At 33.9% G+C, this 16,688-nt stretch overlaps 1 protein-coding gene across 7 annotated transcripts in view; it reads left to right on the top strand.

Annotated features, from left to right (window-relative positions):
* The window catches only part of Nipbl (NIPBL cohesin loading factor), a 184,863-nt gene that overhangs the window by 105,879 nt on the left and 62,296 nt on the right, over positions 1–16,688 (top strand). For all 7 annotated transcript variants that reach the window (XM_090332033.1, XM_090332036.1, XM_090332034.1 and 4 more), the window contains one exon: positions 1,231–2,856. In XM_090332033.1, the coding sequence (XP_090188159.1) occupies positions 1,231–2,856 (1,626 nt within the window). The remainder of the gene's footprint in view (positions 1–1,230; positions 2,857–16,688) is intronic.

The raw sequence follows: 16,688 nt of genomic DNA, 5'->3' as shown, positions 1-16,688 counted from the left end.
GGGAACCACATTCTTAGCCCCTAAAGTAAATTTTAGTTGCATTTGATTAGAGTTTAACTTGGAATGAGCTGCTGCTTCTTACAGTAAGACTTTGGTGTAGTAAAGAAGCATTGTCATTAAAATGGTTTTTTTGAACTTTGTTCCCCAACAATCAAGGACTGTTTTTCACTTGTCAGTTTGAACTTTTAACCTTGTAGTCTTCTTCCTGAAATGATATATCACATTAGTGAATTATTGTTCAAATGCCTAAGAAAAGACTTTAAAAACAGTCCAGCAGTTGAGTAAGTAGAGAAAACCTCAAAATGGCACAATGAAACTATTAAGAACTAGAAATTAGGCTATAGAAAATTACCTACAGATCTATGCATTCAGAAGTAGAATCATAGATAGGTGTTAAAAATATCATATTTTCCACAGTGGTATATTTGTGCTTCTCTGTTCTTCTCATAATACGATACTTATTTCTTTCTGAGCCAGCATATAAACTTATAAAAAGTTATATTGAGGAGTTTATAGGTAATTTTTTGCCAGTAGAAGTTTAAGAAGAAAAATTCTAAAATGTTCTTACAGGTTTCTGATTAATCCTGTGCTAGATTTTGCTTCTATCATTGTGTGTTAGCTTTTAAATTCCACATGTACTGTTAACCACTCTTAAGAAGTTTTGAATTCTGGGTCGAAGGTTGATGACAGACTAATTCTTGTTTCCTTTATTTCAGCAACCTAACTCATATTTTCTCTCTTGTTTCATTCAAAATTTACATATTTACATGGAATAAAATGTTATATTTCCTATTAGATATGTTGGCAAATTTAAGGCTTTTGCTTTTGGTTAAAATTATCTTAACTCAGAATATATGACTTACCACTGGCTGTCTTATTCCTGTATGAAAAATCTAGTTTATCCTTAATATGTACGAATATAAATAGACATTTATATTTGATGCATCATAAATCCTATTCATTTTTGTCCGTACACTTACATACTCTCAAAGTATGTTAACTTTTTTTACAGTACTTTTTAATATTCATGCATTTCAGCAAGCATGAAAATTCCTCAGACCTTATTTTTAAAAATATTATTCATGCTTACTTTCATCTATGCATATTTACATTTTCACTCACTAACATTAAAAAAGAATGGTGATGTTAAATAAATCAGTCCATATGGATTTTAATGCGAAGAGAATATATGTCTATTACTGATAATGAATATTTATCTTTAAATTTCAGATAAGCCTTTGAAAAAAAGAAAACAAGATTCTTACCCACAGGAGGCTGGGGGTGCTACAGGAGGTAATAGACCAGCTTCTCAGGAGACGGGTTCTACGGGAAATGGGTCAAGGCCAGCATTAATGGTTAGCATTGATCTTCATCAGGCAGGAAGAGTGGACTCTCAGGCTTCTATAACTCAGGATTCAGACTCCATAAAAAAGCCTGAAGAAATCAAACAGTGTAATGATGCATCTATATCTGTTCTTCAGGAAGATATTATTGGAAATCTTAAATCTACACCAGAAAATCATCCTGAGACACCTAAAAAAAAATCTGATCCTGAGTTTTCAAAGAGTGAAATGAAACAAAATGAAAGTAGGCTGTCAGAATCCAAACCAAATGAAAACCGACTGGTGGAGGCAAAGTCAAGTGAAAGTAAGTTAGAAGTTAAAATTGAGACCCAAACAGAAGAAGTTAAGCAGAATGAGAACAGAACTACTGAATCCAAACAAAATGAGAGCACCATAGTTGAACCTAAACAGAATGAAAATAGACTATCTGACACAAAACCAAATGACAACAAACAAAACAGTGCCAGGTCAGAAACAACAAAATCAAGACCTGAAACCCCAAAGCAAAAAGGGGAAAGCCGGCCTGAAACTCCAAAACAAAAAAATGATGGGCGGCCTGAGACCCCAAAACAGAAGGGGGATGGACGGCCTGAAACTCCAAAGCAAAAAGGGGAGGGACGGCCTGAAACTCCAAAGCAAAAAAATGAAGGCCGACCTGAAACACCAAAACACAGGCATGAAAATAGGAGGGATTCTGGAAAGCCATCAACAGAGAAAAAACCTGAAATTTCTAAACATAAGCAAGATACTAAATCTGATTCGCCTCGGTTAAAATCAGAAAGAGCTGAAGCCTTAAAACAGAGACCTGATGGGCGATCTATTTCAGAGTCACTAAGACGTGACCATGATAATAAACAAAAATCAGATGACAGGGGTGAGTCAGAGCGACATCGAGGGGATCAAGCTAGAGTTCGAAGACCAGAAACATTGAGATCTTCAAGTAGAAATGAACATGGCATTAAATCTGATAGTTCAAAAACTGATAAACTAGAAAGAAAATATAGGCATGAGTCAGGGGACTCAAGGGAGAGACTATCTTCTGGGGAACAAAAATTAAGACCTGACAGCCCTCGTGTTAAACAAGGAGATTCTAACAAATCAAGACTCGATAAACCTGGTTTTAAATCACCAAATAGTAAAGATGACAAAAGGACAGAGGGTAACAGGAGTAAGATAGACAGTAATAAAGCACACCTTGACAACAAGGCAGAATTCCCAAGTTACTTATTGGGGGGCAGGTCTGGTGCATTAAAAAATTTTGTCATTCCAAAAATCAAGAGAGATAAAGATGGCAATATTACTCAGGAGACAAAGAAAATGGACATAAAAGGAGAACAGAAAGACAAAATAGAAAAAATGGGATTAGTTGAAGATCTAAATAAAGGAGCAAAACCTGTAGTAGTTCTACAAAAACTATCTTTGGATGATGTTCAGAAACTTATTAAAGATAGAGAGGATAAAGCAAGAAGTTCTCTTAAATCTATCAAGAATAAGCCATCAAAGTCAAATAAAGGTAAGAGTGCATATCCTGTCCTTTGTATCCTAATCTAAGTTTTAAGGTTACTAACTATGAAACAGTGGAAGCCTACAGAAATGAAAAGCTACTACACAAAAAAATAGATGATTTCTATAATTGTTTTCAGGAATGTACAAAAAATACTCTGAACTTTTTCTGTTACTCATAGTTGACTTACTTATTCATAGTCATGGATTTTACTTCCATTTGATTACAGGGATGTTCTTTTACTGGTTTGTTTCAAATATTTCTAAATATTGTTAATCAAGCGAATGATGTTTTGGAATAAATGTATTTAACTCAAATGATACCTTGACTGTGGAGACATTCTGTTTTACAATTAGATTATAAACTGGATATTAATTTTTAGCATCTTAGTAAAGCGATGTGATTTATTAAGAACCGTTACAAATTCTTTCAAGAATACTAAATATAACACTATTTTCTCACAGATTTATTTAATTATTGGTGAATGGATTGAATTTGTATAATTAAGAAAGATTATTTTCCAAGGAGGTAGTTGATTAGCTATATTTTATCATTTAAAAATAAATAATTTGTTCTTTTTTATGTAAGGATAATACTGAATGGTATTTGCCTAGTAAAGTGCATTAAATTGTAAGTTTGTGGAGTTGTGACTTTTTTTCACAGTTGAATTATATTCTCTGGCCATTTGAGTAATAATATTTTATGTGAGAGAATTCTAAGTGGCAGTTTGGGAAGAAAATACAATACTGTATTTCTTTGTATAACTATGCTTAAAGTATGATTGAATTTCTGTTGTTGCTTTAGCAACATTGGGGTTTGAACTGAGTCTCATGCTTCCTTGCCAGGTGCTCTACCACATTCCTACATCCTTAATCCTTTAGATAAAATCTCATGTTTTAGCCCAGGCTGGTGTTGACTGTAATTCTTTGTACATAACTCCCTCGAGTAGGTTGAATCACAGTGTATATTATCATACCTGGCTTGTTGGTAGAGTAGAAATTTCACCAAACTTTTTTGTTGTTGTTGTTAGGGAGGGGAAAGGGAATGCATGGCCTCAAATTGCAGTACTGATCTTTACCTCTGGAGTAGCTGGGCTTAAAGATAACACACCACCACCACATGCAGCTTTTGGTTTTTCTTCTTGTGATGCTCTGAGACAAGACCACCTTAGTTCATGTAATCTAATCATGTAATATAAACAAATTGAGCTAAATTTGAAGACACTAGAACTGATTTTTTATTAAAGAATTTATTAACATTAATTTTTACATCATTTCAAATGACATATTTAACAAGTATTCTAGAAGGGAATCTCTATATATAATCACTGGCACTTAGATTTTAGAACATAATTAAAATTAAGCTGAGGATTTGTATGTCATAGATACATATTTATGTATTAAAAATTATGTCTGTAGAGTCACAAATTTTTATGTTTATGTAGTTGTGTTTATATTTCCAATACCATGTCCATAGCATTGGGTACGTGAATAATGAGTCCTCAGTCTTGTACTGTTTGGATTTAATAGCCACATTTAAGGATACCACGTGCCTTTTGTTCTTTGGTCTTGACTAGTCTCATTCAACATGATTCGCTCTAGATTTATCCACTTCCCTGCAAATGCCATTAATTTATCTTGTCTGTTGGCTATGTAGAATTCCATTGTATATCACATTTTTTGTATCCATTCATCTGCAGTTGGGCATCTGGGTTGTTTCTATCGCCTGGCTATTGTGAATAGTGCAGAGATGAACATAGCTGAGCAGGTGTCCTTATATCCTGGGTTATGATGTTCAGGATAGATGCCCAGGAGTGGTATGGCAGGATCATAGAGAAGGTCTATTTTCAGTAGAACTGATTCTTTGATTTAAACAAATTGGGATAAATTTGAAGGCACTAGAGCTGATTCTTTGTTTTTGTCTTCATTCTGTGAAAGAGCTTTACTAAGAATTTAGATTTTTTTTTTTTGCTTATTTATAAATAATGAAAATCTAGAATTGCCCTCCCCAGTATGCTATTGAGAATAGCCTCTTTGGGCTATTTGCTCAAAGGGTAGAGTGGTAGCCTTGAGCTGAAGAGCTCAGGGACAGCGCCCAGGCCAAGCCCCACAACTGACAATAAATAAATAAATAAACAAACAAATAAATAAAGCAAGCAAGCAAGCAAGCAAATACATACAAGCAAGGAGAATAGCCTCTTTGGACTATTCAAATTGAAATTCTTATCAATTGAATATTAAAAACTTTGTCTTCATTAGTCACATGTAGCCTTGAGTACTGTATCATACAGAAGGTATGGTTATTATTTTTGTTGCATGTTTTAGCTTATCTACCCAAAAAAGCTCTCTGCAGTGACATGTAGATGCTGCTTATTTAGAACATGGTGTTTATCAAGCATTCATTTTCACCTTTTGTTTTGTTTTTCAAAAATTATAAAAACTATTATTGTCCTCTGGATCACTAATACTTTTACTCTTCTAGTGAATTTTTTTAAATTATTGCAATCACACCTACAAAATTAGTAGTTTATGTTGAATGACTCTTTATAATTGCTTGTTAATATAAAATAGGTTGTAAAATGTGGGGACAAGCACCAGAACCCTGTATTCTTTTAAGCATTTCCTCTCAAATTTTCACTAAAAGTTCAGTAGTAGCTTACATTTTATAATGATTGTATTTAACAATTTTAGATGAGTAAATTGAAAGATGGAAAGTGGTACCGTCTTGCTTCCTTGATCTGGATCATCTTTTTTCTCTTTTACCACTGTCAGCTCATTAGCTTTGCTTTCTAAGCTCTGTTTTAACAGTCTTTTACAATTGCTAACAAACATTGAGAAATGGCATAGTTTCAAATTAATAATGGTTATATTATTTCCCCTGATTTTTCACATGTAATTCTGTTATCTGTAAATGTCTATACCCAGTGCTCATATGTGTTTCTCATAAGTACATTTTGAACGTGTTAGGCATCTTAGGTCATATATGTAGATGAGTCATTTTATTCGAGTGGTATATTGTGTACATGTGCCTGTTTATATATGCATGTATTATCTGTAATAACATGCAGAGCTTTTCATCAGAAAATTATCTGTCCTTATATTCTGGGGGTGCTATGTTAGATATCTTTAGGCTTGAATCTTAGGAACGTGTTAGGCATCTTAGGTCATATATGTAGATGAGTCATTTTATTCGAGTGGTATATTGTGTACATGTGCCTGTTTATATATGCATGTATTATCTGTAATAACATGCAGAGCTTTTCATCAGAAAATTATCTGTCCTTATATTTTGGGGGTGCTATGTTAGATATCTTTAGGCTTGAATCTTAGGATCCATATCTATTATTTTCTTTGTACCAGTGTTCTAATTTTAAAATACCTGTTACTTAGTCACAGAATTATATGTTTTTTTTCATATTTGAAAGACAGTTGTGGATTGTTAACTCTGTAGTGCATATTACTCGGATTTTTCTTTGCAGATGAGGTTTTTGTAAGTAAACTTAACTATTGCTAGGATACTTTTATGGTTGGTTCTTAGTAGAAGGTTCTCCTTTTGAGAAAAACCATACAGTTTGGGGCCAGGAATTTGGCTTAGTGGTAGAGTGCTTGCCTAGCATTCACGAAGACCCAGGTTCGATTCCTCGGTACCACATATATAGCAAAAAGCCAGAAGTGGTACTGTGGCTCAAGTGGTAGAGCCCTACCTTGAGAAAATCCAGGGACAGTGCTCAAGCCCTGACCTCATGCCCAGGACTGGCCAAAAAAGAAAGAAAAACCATACAATTTTATCTGTTGTTCACATATTAAATATTCATTCTTTAGGGGTAATTTGAAATTCTTTGAATAACTTTTAGACTTATAAATTTGAACCGAATGGAAGAGATTTACATTTATAGCTCCTAATTTAGATGACTGATTTTGTCTTTATATGAGCATATTAAATGAAAAGTGATATTGTTACACTTAAATCACTATAGTCATATATCTGTATCCCTAATACTTAGCATAGTACCTCATATATAGAGTACATTAAATGAGTGGGTACAGTGCTAATACCATAGTCAAAAAGGACTTGTATGCAAATTGAACTTTGAAATATTAATTTTCAAATTCCTTTTACCTAACTTTGCATTAACTTTCTTTACCTACCCACTACCTGATTTTGTTAACATTCAAAGGAAACCTACCTATATATGTTTTAATTACCTTTACCATTATTTTGATCTGTAGTTCACATGGGCTCAGTGTCAGTTCCGTTCTCTTTTTTACATTATCTTGTTTATTTCTAGTGGTAGGAAAGAACGTATAAATTCAGTTTTATTTTACTCCATATATAAAATACCAAAAATACACGACTGTTAAATTTTTATCAGAATTACTCTAGTGTACCTCCATGTATAATATATCTAGAAGTAAAATAATGCTAAATGTGTAATTCCAAAACCCTTTAAGAATAGCATGATTATCATCTATTTATGTCTATTACATATTAAGTTTAATATCAGTAATTATAAATAGCCATTTACACTTATTTTTATTTTTAATTTTTTAATTTTATCTTCAAGTGTAATCTTTATATCCAATTTTTTTTCATCTACTTTCTTCTTTCTTCATTTAATTTAGTATTCCTCCATTACTTAATACTTCCAAGAAATATCCATTTGTTGTGATCATTCTTTAAAGGGGAAAAGGGTTCCTGAAAGTAACCTTAACTGGGAATGTATCTAGCAGCTCTGAGACAACAGTAATTAATCTATTTTGCTCATTTGATGTGCTGATCCCAGTTTTGATTTTTGGTTTTAGGGATTTTTTTATGGGGAGAGGGGATGCCACTCTTGGGACTTAAACTCAGGGCCTGGGCACTGTCCTTGAGCTTTCATTTTGCTCAGGGCTCTACCACTTGAGCCACAGTACCACTTCCAGCTTTTTCTATGTATGTCATACCTAAGAATCATACCCAGGGCTTTGTGCATGCTAGGCAAGCATTCTACCACTAGGCCACACTCCTGGCCCCTGATACTAGTTTTTATTAGCAGTATTTTTACTAGCTACGCACTATAGTCGTCACCCTGCTAACTGCAAATCACTAAAGTACATTCCCTGATATCTTTCGCTTACCATTGAACAATCTAGTCTAAATTGTGTTTAGATTTCTGTTTTTATTTGGCAGAAAATGCTGGTTTCAGTAGTGAATTTATGGTGTGCTTTATAAATTCCTGAAGTAAAGAATGAAGAAATAGATTGTAATATTCAGTAATCGTACGATAGAAGTTTATTTGAGCAGCTTTATAACATACCTTCTTTTTAAAAAAGTTCAGATAAGGAAATTAGTATCAGATATATCTTTAAGAAGTGTTTGGAGAACATTTATTTATTTATTTATTTATTTATTTATTTATTTATTTATTTATTTATTTATTGCCAGTCCTGGGCTTGAGCTCAGGGCCCGAGCACTGTCCTTGGACTTTTTCAAGGCTAGAGCTCTACCACTTGAGCCTCAGCACCACTTCCAGCTTTTTTCTATATGTGGTACCGAGGAATCGAACCCGGGTCTTCATGCATGCTAGGCAAGCACTTTAACCACTAGGCCAAACTCCCGGCCCTGGAGAACATTTATTATAGAAGTTGGAGTTTGTAATTAATATTGATTTTTAAAGAAATACATTAATAGAAACCTTTCCTTTCTTTTCTGTTAAATTGAATATATCAGTAAGTTGAGGCTAGATCTTGACTGTCCTCACTACAATTCTTTTTTTTAATCTTTAAGTAGTTGTACAAAGGAGTTTCAATTCAGCATATCAATCTATGAATTTAATACATCATAATCAATGTCATCCTTCCATAGAGAAAATTTTTCATAAAAACTAAATTTCTTAGTTTGCTGGGGATATATTTACTCATTTTTATTCCATATCATAAGTTATCCTTAAAGCACTGTTCTCATATTTGTAGAAATAGATGTGTAGTTGACAGGTAAACTATTATGAAAAATAACCTTTAACATACTATATTTCCTCCTTTCCTCAAAAGGTTATTGAATGAAATGCTCTCTTGAAAGCATCTAGAAGATATTAAATTGATGAGGACCAGGAGTTTGGCCTAGTGGTAGAGTGCTTGCCTGGCATGCACAAAGACCCAGGTTCGATTCCTCGGTACCACATACATAAAAAAAAACTAGAAGTGGTGCTGAAGTGGTAGAACTCTAGCCTTGAGAAAGTCCAAGGACAGTGCTCAAGCCCTGAGCCCAGGACTAGCAAAAAAAAAAAAAAAAAAAAAGAGGATACTAACCTGATGAATAACTACCTGATAATATACTACTAATAAAAACAAATTTTAAAACATGGATCCCCTTCTCCTTCCCATAAAAATTAACATTGTCTGGCTTTTGCTATACCAGTTTTTGAAAATTCTCCTGTAAACTCACTACAAATCATAGTACCAGAACAGTGGAATCAAAACCTTGAAAAATCTTACCCTTTCAAAGCTTGATACAGTTAATTTTTAAACCTAAGAAATGAATTTACTTCCTACTTTGTGTAATTAGGAATACCAAAATGAATATTATAATATAATATTATAATAGCTATTTTATTAAATTATAATAATATTGTCTTGGTTGCTACAAACTAATCCTGTGGTATTTTGTCTCCGGGTTTGAGTGTCTCTGCAGTTACTAACAATAAACCACATCTCAATGACCTGTACTTATAGAAAATGTAACTGTATGGTGACTCAACTTACAAAGTAGGTGTGGTGTCACTTTGTTCCATTTTGAGTAAATGTAAAAAAACAGTATAGTAAGCCATGTCCCTGGTGGCTGGTGCTTATAATCCTTGCTACTCGGGAAACTGAGATCTAAGGATTGTGATTCAAAACTAGATAGTCTCTTATCTCCAACTAACCACAGAAGGGTATAACAGTAACCATTAGTAAAAAGAAAGCACAAGAACAGCATCCAGGCCCTGAGTTCAAGCCCTAGAACACACACACACATAGACATACACACACACACAACATACGCACAATATTTTAGTCTTTGTGTCAGCCAGCTGTCTCTAATATTGTACTACCAAAATAATCACAATTTGTAAGTGAATATACGTTATTGTGATCCAATAAAACTATAACAGATAATAGGGAAAATTAATTTTGCAGGCTATAGTCTGCTAAGGCCAATGGAGATTAAAAGTTGACATTTTATATAAAAATGTTATAGCTTAAATTATTACCAAAATAAACACCTGAAATTTATACTTTCTACTTCTTTTTAAGCATGTATGTGTATACTAAAGATAAGATGTGAGTGTGGCTTGAGATGTGACTCTAGTGGTAGAGCACTACTTGCCTAGCAAGCATAAAACTCTGAGAATAGACCTAAGCACTGCTACAAATAAAATAATTTTCTCTGGGGGTGGGAGGAGGGAAATGGGGACAAAAACACGAGAGGTGGTATCAATGTGGGAGAAGTAACGCACCTACTACATGACGAATGTAACTCTAACCCCTTTATACATTATCCTGACAATAAAAAAAAGAAAATTTTCTCTACTTTTTGCTTAATATTTATAATCATAAAACTTGCCAAATATGTATTTTACCATCTTGTAATGGGCATAATAGAGGTTAGCATTCCTTGTATATGTAACAAATATATAATAGTTAAGTGAGTATACACTCAAATACTTTTAAAATATTTAAATTTGTCACATTACAGCCAGATATCAAAGACTCACACTTGTAATCCTAGCTACTCAGGAGGGTGAGATCTTATTATTGCAGTTTGAAGCCACCTCCAGCAGGTAGTCTGTGTTACTTTTATCTCCAAGTGTTACAGTGCCAGCTTTGAGCAAAAATGCTCAGGGACAGTGCCCAGACCCCGAGTTCAAGCCTCATAGCCAACCACAACAAAGAAGCAGCTCAGGGAGGTGTAACCAGACCCTGAGTTCCAACCCCAGGACTACCACCAAAAAATAAATAAATAATGTGTATATAGTATTTAACTATAACATATAGTCACAATGCAAATTTTAATATCTGTTTTTATACATTCATTTTCTCTGTGGACATATTTCTCTAATTATTGATAGAAAAAATAGCTTTCAGAATTTCAGAAAGACTTTTATACATGAACAGTTCTGTATAATTACATATTCATTCTCGTCATTGCACTGTTCCTCTAGCTAATATTTCTGGATTGTCTTCGCCTCCTTAAAACTGTGTTAAGATACTCTAGATTCAGTACTTTTACGACAGTATCAACTTTATGGTTTCTGAGAATATGTAAGAGTGGCACTTTTTTTTTTTTTGAGGTATTGTATACTGGGAATCAAGAGTAGAAGAAAAGCTTTTCAGTTTGGGTAACTTAAAACATTCTGACTAATCTTTAGAGAACTAGTAAGATAAAACTATCTTAGTTACAAATTAACATGGCTTCTGTTTGTATATGTGGAAAAGGTACTATTCCTATCAGTTGTTAGAAATATTTTTCCTGATGTTATTAAAGTTCTGTACACTTTCAGCCTAATGTCCATTGAATAGGTAATAATATATTTTTATTTTATTTATTTATTTTTGGTGCTAAGAATTAAATTCAGGGTTTCATACATGCTACTAAGATGCTCTGACACCACTCTACCAAGCCGAAATATATAATTTAATATTTGATTAGATATCTTAGTGGTATAAACACAACTGTGTGATTTTTTTAAATTCTATTTGTTATATTTTATTGTCTGGTGATATATAGAGGGGTTACAGTACAGTTATCAGGTAGTGGGTACATTACTTCTTGAACATTGTTACCCCTTCCCATGTTTTTCTCCCACTTTATCTCCCCCCACCCCCTCCCACTCATCTTGTTTTTCCCTTACCTTCCCTTTTTCAAATAAGCAAATGTATATACAATGCACTCAGCACCAAAGTCAGATACAATAACAACATGAGATAAACCATAAGAGGGAAAAAAAAGAGAAATTCATATGGCTTCACAACTATGTGATTTTTTTCCCCCCAATTCTGGGCCTCGATCTCAGGCCTGAGCATTGTACTTGGGCTTTTCCTCAAGTCTAGTGCTCTACCACTTGCGCCATAGCACCACCTCTGGCTTTTCTGTGTATGTGGTACCAATGAATCGAACCCAGGTCTTCCTGCATGCTACTAGGAAAGCACTCTACTACTAGGCCAACTCCTGGCCCCTATGTGAGTTTTTAAATGCAGTAGTACCATATTTTCAGGTTTCTAGATGACCATAATGTATTCTGTAGTGGGTGGTATATTGAGTTAAGTTTCCTCCAATTGTATATCCTACTATATTTAATATGTAACGTCACATATTAGTAACACTATCACTTTCTAAGATAGTTAAATCCATGGCATCTATTTACTGTTGTAACTCTTTGATGTAGATATCAAATAACTCCTACAGTAATACTTTTTATTGGTGGTGGTGGTTGTAGAGCTTGAAATCAGAATACATTTCCAAGAATTTATTATTTCTAAGATAAGTTGTGAATTTAAACATCATTTACTGTGTTTTTCATTTTATTCCCTTTTACCGGAGTCTGAATGTACAGTTTAGCAAATTTATATTATAGTTAACATCCAGAAGAATTACCATGTGCCACATAGTGGAAAACTTGGTCTTTTCAATAATGGTCATAGTGTTATTCTTAAAAAGAGAAAGCAGGTATCACCATTTAGGAGGCTAAGGCAGGAGGGTCTACAGTTCAAGGTTGAAGTTTAGACTGCCCTAGATATAGAAACACAGTTTGTGATGAGAAAGGGTACTGTACTTCTTTTTTTTTTATTGTAATTAGTAAAGGGTTACATGATATTTGCCAGATAGAAGGTGCATTAATTCACATACATTGATAAGGGGTACTGTACTTCTAAGAAATATTTTTTAAACAACTTAAATGAATGATTCTAGGTTTTAGCAAGACTCTAAAAATGTAATATTAGCAGCTTTTAAAATCAAAATTGCAGAATATACATAATTCAGCTCTTTGATAGAACCAGTAGTCTGTCAGATGATGAGAAATCCATTTGAATATATCAATCAAATGGTTGTTTTACCCTTCCATTAAATCTTGTGTGTGCATGCGTGTGTGGGGGATGGGGTATTACTGTGGCTACCTTCCTATACGTGGCTTTTTCACCTAAGACTGATGCTAACTGGGGCCACATAGCCACTTTTGGATTTTTGCTGGTTAAACATAGGAATCTCTTGACATTTCTGCTGGGTTGGCTTTTGAAGTTCATTCCTCAGACCTCAGCATCCTAAGTAATTAGGATGATAGGCATGAGCTACTGACACCTGACTTTTTAAATCTTTAACTTAATTAATATTAGATACTACACTTTGGGTTAGATTAATATATAGAAATATTTTCACCTTGGTTTTCCTATATTGAGAAGTAGCAACCATACTTTTAAAGACCTAGAAACCTTTTTTTTTTTTTTTGCCAGTCCTGAAACTTGAACTCAGGGCCTGAGCACTGTCTTTGGACTTTCTCAAGGCTCGCACTCTGTCACTTAAGCTACAGCACCACTTCTGGCTTCTTCTGTATATGTTGTGCTGAATCAAACCCAGGGCTTTGTGCATGTTAGGCAAGCACTCTACAACTCAGCCACACTCCCACCAGTCAAACCTTTTTTGTACTGACTTACGGTAAGAGATTATGTAATAACACGCACATGTAAACTCATATTGACAATGCTTATCTTTACTAAACAGAACTCAGATTTTCTGTTCTATTTGCCTTTTATGTATACTTTCTTTTCACAAGCCACAGAATTGATTTCACAATGTGCTTGAACCACAACTTGAAAATTATTGCTAAAATTAAAAAGACTTGGGCCAGGAGTTTGGCCTAGTGGTTAAGTGCTTTCCTAGCATGCACGAAGACCTAGATTCAATTCCTCAATACCACATACACAGAAAAAGCTGGAAGTAGTGCTCTGGCTCAAGTGGTAGAGCACTGGCCTTGAGGAATGCCCAAGGACAGTGCTCAACCCTGAATTCATGGCCCAGGACTGTCAAAAATAATAATAATAAAATTAAAAATTAAAAAGACTTGCCAGTTCTTTTTAATTTTGGAGGGAATTTTTTTAATACTAATAAAGCCTTACTAGTCTTCTAGTCGACATCTATTCCCTCCTTCCCATGTTTATCCTCAGATATTTATGTCAAAGTTCTTTCTCTAAGACCTATATTTTTTAATTAAAGAATTTATTAACATTGATTTTTACATTATATTTCAAATGGCATGTTTAACAAACAAGTATTCAGGAATGGAATCTATATACAATCACTGGCACTTAGATTTTAGAACATAATTAAAATTACACTGAAGGTTTGTATGTCATAGATACATATTAATCTATGTAATAAAACATTATGTCTATAGAGTCATGAATTTTTATGTTTAGGTAGTTGTGTTTATATTTCCAATACCATGTCCATAGGAGCATTGGGTCCTCACTCTTGTACTGTTTGGATTTAATAGCCACATATTAAGGATACCATACACCTTTTGTTCCTTTGGTCTTGACTAGTCTCACTCAACATGATTTATTCTAGATCCATCCACTTCCCTGAGAATGCCATTATTTTATCTTGCTAGACCCGTATTTTTACAACCTCAAAATTTTTACTAATCAGTTGATTTGTATACATGCATTTACTGAGGATTTTGCCCATAGTGCAGTCTTTCCAACTATAATCTTCCTGTCTACCCCTAACAGACACCAGTATTACATTTTCATTAGGTAAATTATTGTCACTTATGTTCTTAAGACAGGAGTTTGAAATTTTCATAGAAACTCCTCCATAATACTGAATAAAATCTCCAAAGGGCAAAGTTGTGTTATTTTTTTACTTTAGCCAATTTCTGTAACTGGAATTATTTGATTGTATGTATTTATTTTATTATCTTTAAATAGCTGTACAAAGGGTCTCAGTTTTTGGCTTTTTGGGGGGGTTTTGGGTTTGTTTTTTTTTTTTTTTTTTTTTTTGCCAGTCCTGGGCTTGGGCTCTGGGCCTGAGCACTGTCCTTGGACTTTCTCAAGGATAGCACTCTACCACTTGAGCCTCAGCACCACGTCCGGCTTTTTTCTTCGAACCCAGGTCTCTGTGCATGCTAGGCAAGCACTCTACCACTAAGCTAAACTCCCGGCCCAGGTTTCAGTTTTAATATATCAGTTTATGAGTGAATACAATGCAGATTGATCATTGTTACCCCTTTCACTGTTCTGATTATATGTTTTAGTTATTACCTGTTTATTTTTCTGCTGTGGCTTATTTTCTTTATATAAGCACTATTAATTGAAGATACTGTTTTGTAGATTGTAAGTTGCTATAAACTATTAAGGGTTTTTTTCGGTTCCCAATTTATAAAATGTATTAGATAAGACATCACTTTATACTTTCATGCAAAGATTTACATAGGTAAGTAATGTAAAATTGTCATGTTTAGTAGTTATCAAGAATAAATTTTTGAATAGCTTTTGTTATTTATGCTTTATTTGTTTGTGTACATGTGTGTACGTTTGTGTACGTTTACTGATACCAGGGTTTGAACTCAGGGCCTTCTGTTGAGTATTCTTGCTCACAGTTGACACTCTACCACGTGAGTCATGCCTCTAGTCCAACATTTACTGGTAAATTGACAATGAAGTCTTACAAACTTTTTGCCTGGGCTGACTTAAAACCTATATCCTTCAAGTCTCAGGCTCCTGAGTGGCTTAACATTTCAGTTGTATACATTTATATTTTAAAATATTTAGGTCTGTTGTTTCTACCTTGTATTTAGTTAAACATATATTTGTTAGTTTAATGAGATATTAACACGCTTCTTAAATAGACAAATAATGGGTAAAGTATGTAAAGCTCAGTCATAGAGAAATGATAGGTTAAATTGAATAAAGCTGGGGATCATAGAGAAAAGGAAGAGTTGCTTATTATTCTCTAACTCTTGTCTCTGGTATTAAAAAGTATCATTAGTTTCAAAGTAGATATACTTATTCCAGACATATATATATAACAAATTTGGGTTCTACCAAGAAAGGAACCTATACTGTCTGCTTGATCATATAGTAGATCTCTAGCATCTTAAGCCACACATAGTGTACATACCTGCAATCCCAGTACTTGGAAGGAAGAAACCTGAGGATTGAATACATCTCTAGCAAAATTATTGAGATCTTACCTCCAAATGAAAATACAAATAAAAGGGCTAGGGACTATTACTTAAGTGATAACAACACGTGTTTATTACACTTAAGACTACTGGTTTCATTCACCATTGCCAAGAGAAAAAAACGGTGGTATGGACAAATGAAAGCATTAATCAAAAATCATTGATGGAATTAGCCTTGGTTATTATGGTAATACGTTTCATGTTTTTAAAGTTGTTACATGAATCTGCATATACACATAAGTTATTTTTAATCAATTTAGGGGGTAAAAGTATTATAGTTGTGGTAAGTGTAATATTTTATTACAATGGAAAGGTAACTTAGGTCACTGGTAGCTCACACCTGTAATCCTAGTTACTCAGGAGGCTGAGATCTGAGGGTCATGGTTCAAAGCCAGCCTGAGCAGGAAAGTCTGAGAGTCTTAACTCCAATTAGCCATGAGAAACTGGAAGTGGCACTGTGGCTCAAAGTGGTAGAGCACTAGCCTTGAGCAAAAGACCTCAGAGACAGTGCCCTAGCCCTGAATTCAAGCCCCACAACCAACAAAAAAGGTAAAATAGAAAATGTACTATTTGGGGAGTTTTGTGTTAAATTTGGTTAAATTTTTTTATCTTCAGATTTAATTTTTTTTTGCATTTTATTAAT

This window comes from Megascapheus bottae, chromosome 4 (assembly GCF_031878675.1).
Source record: "Megascapheus bottae isolate mThoBot1 chromosome 4, mThoBot2.hap1, whole genome shotgun sequence".
Lineage (NCBI taxonomy): Eukaryota > Metazoa > Chordata > Mammalia > Rodentia > Geomyidae > Megascapheus > Megascapheus bottae.
This window is presented reverse-complemented; position numbering and strand designations above follow the sequence as displayed.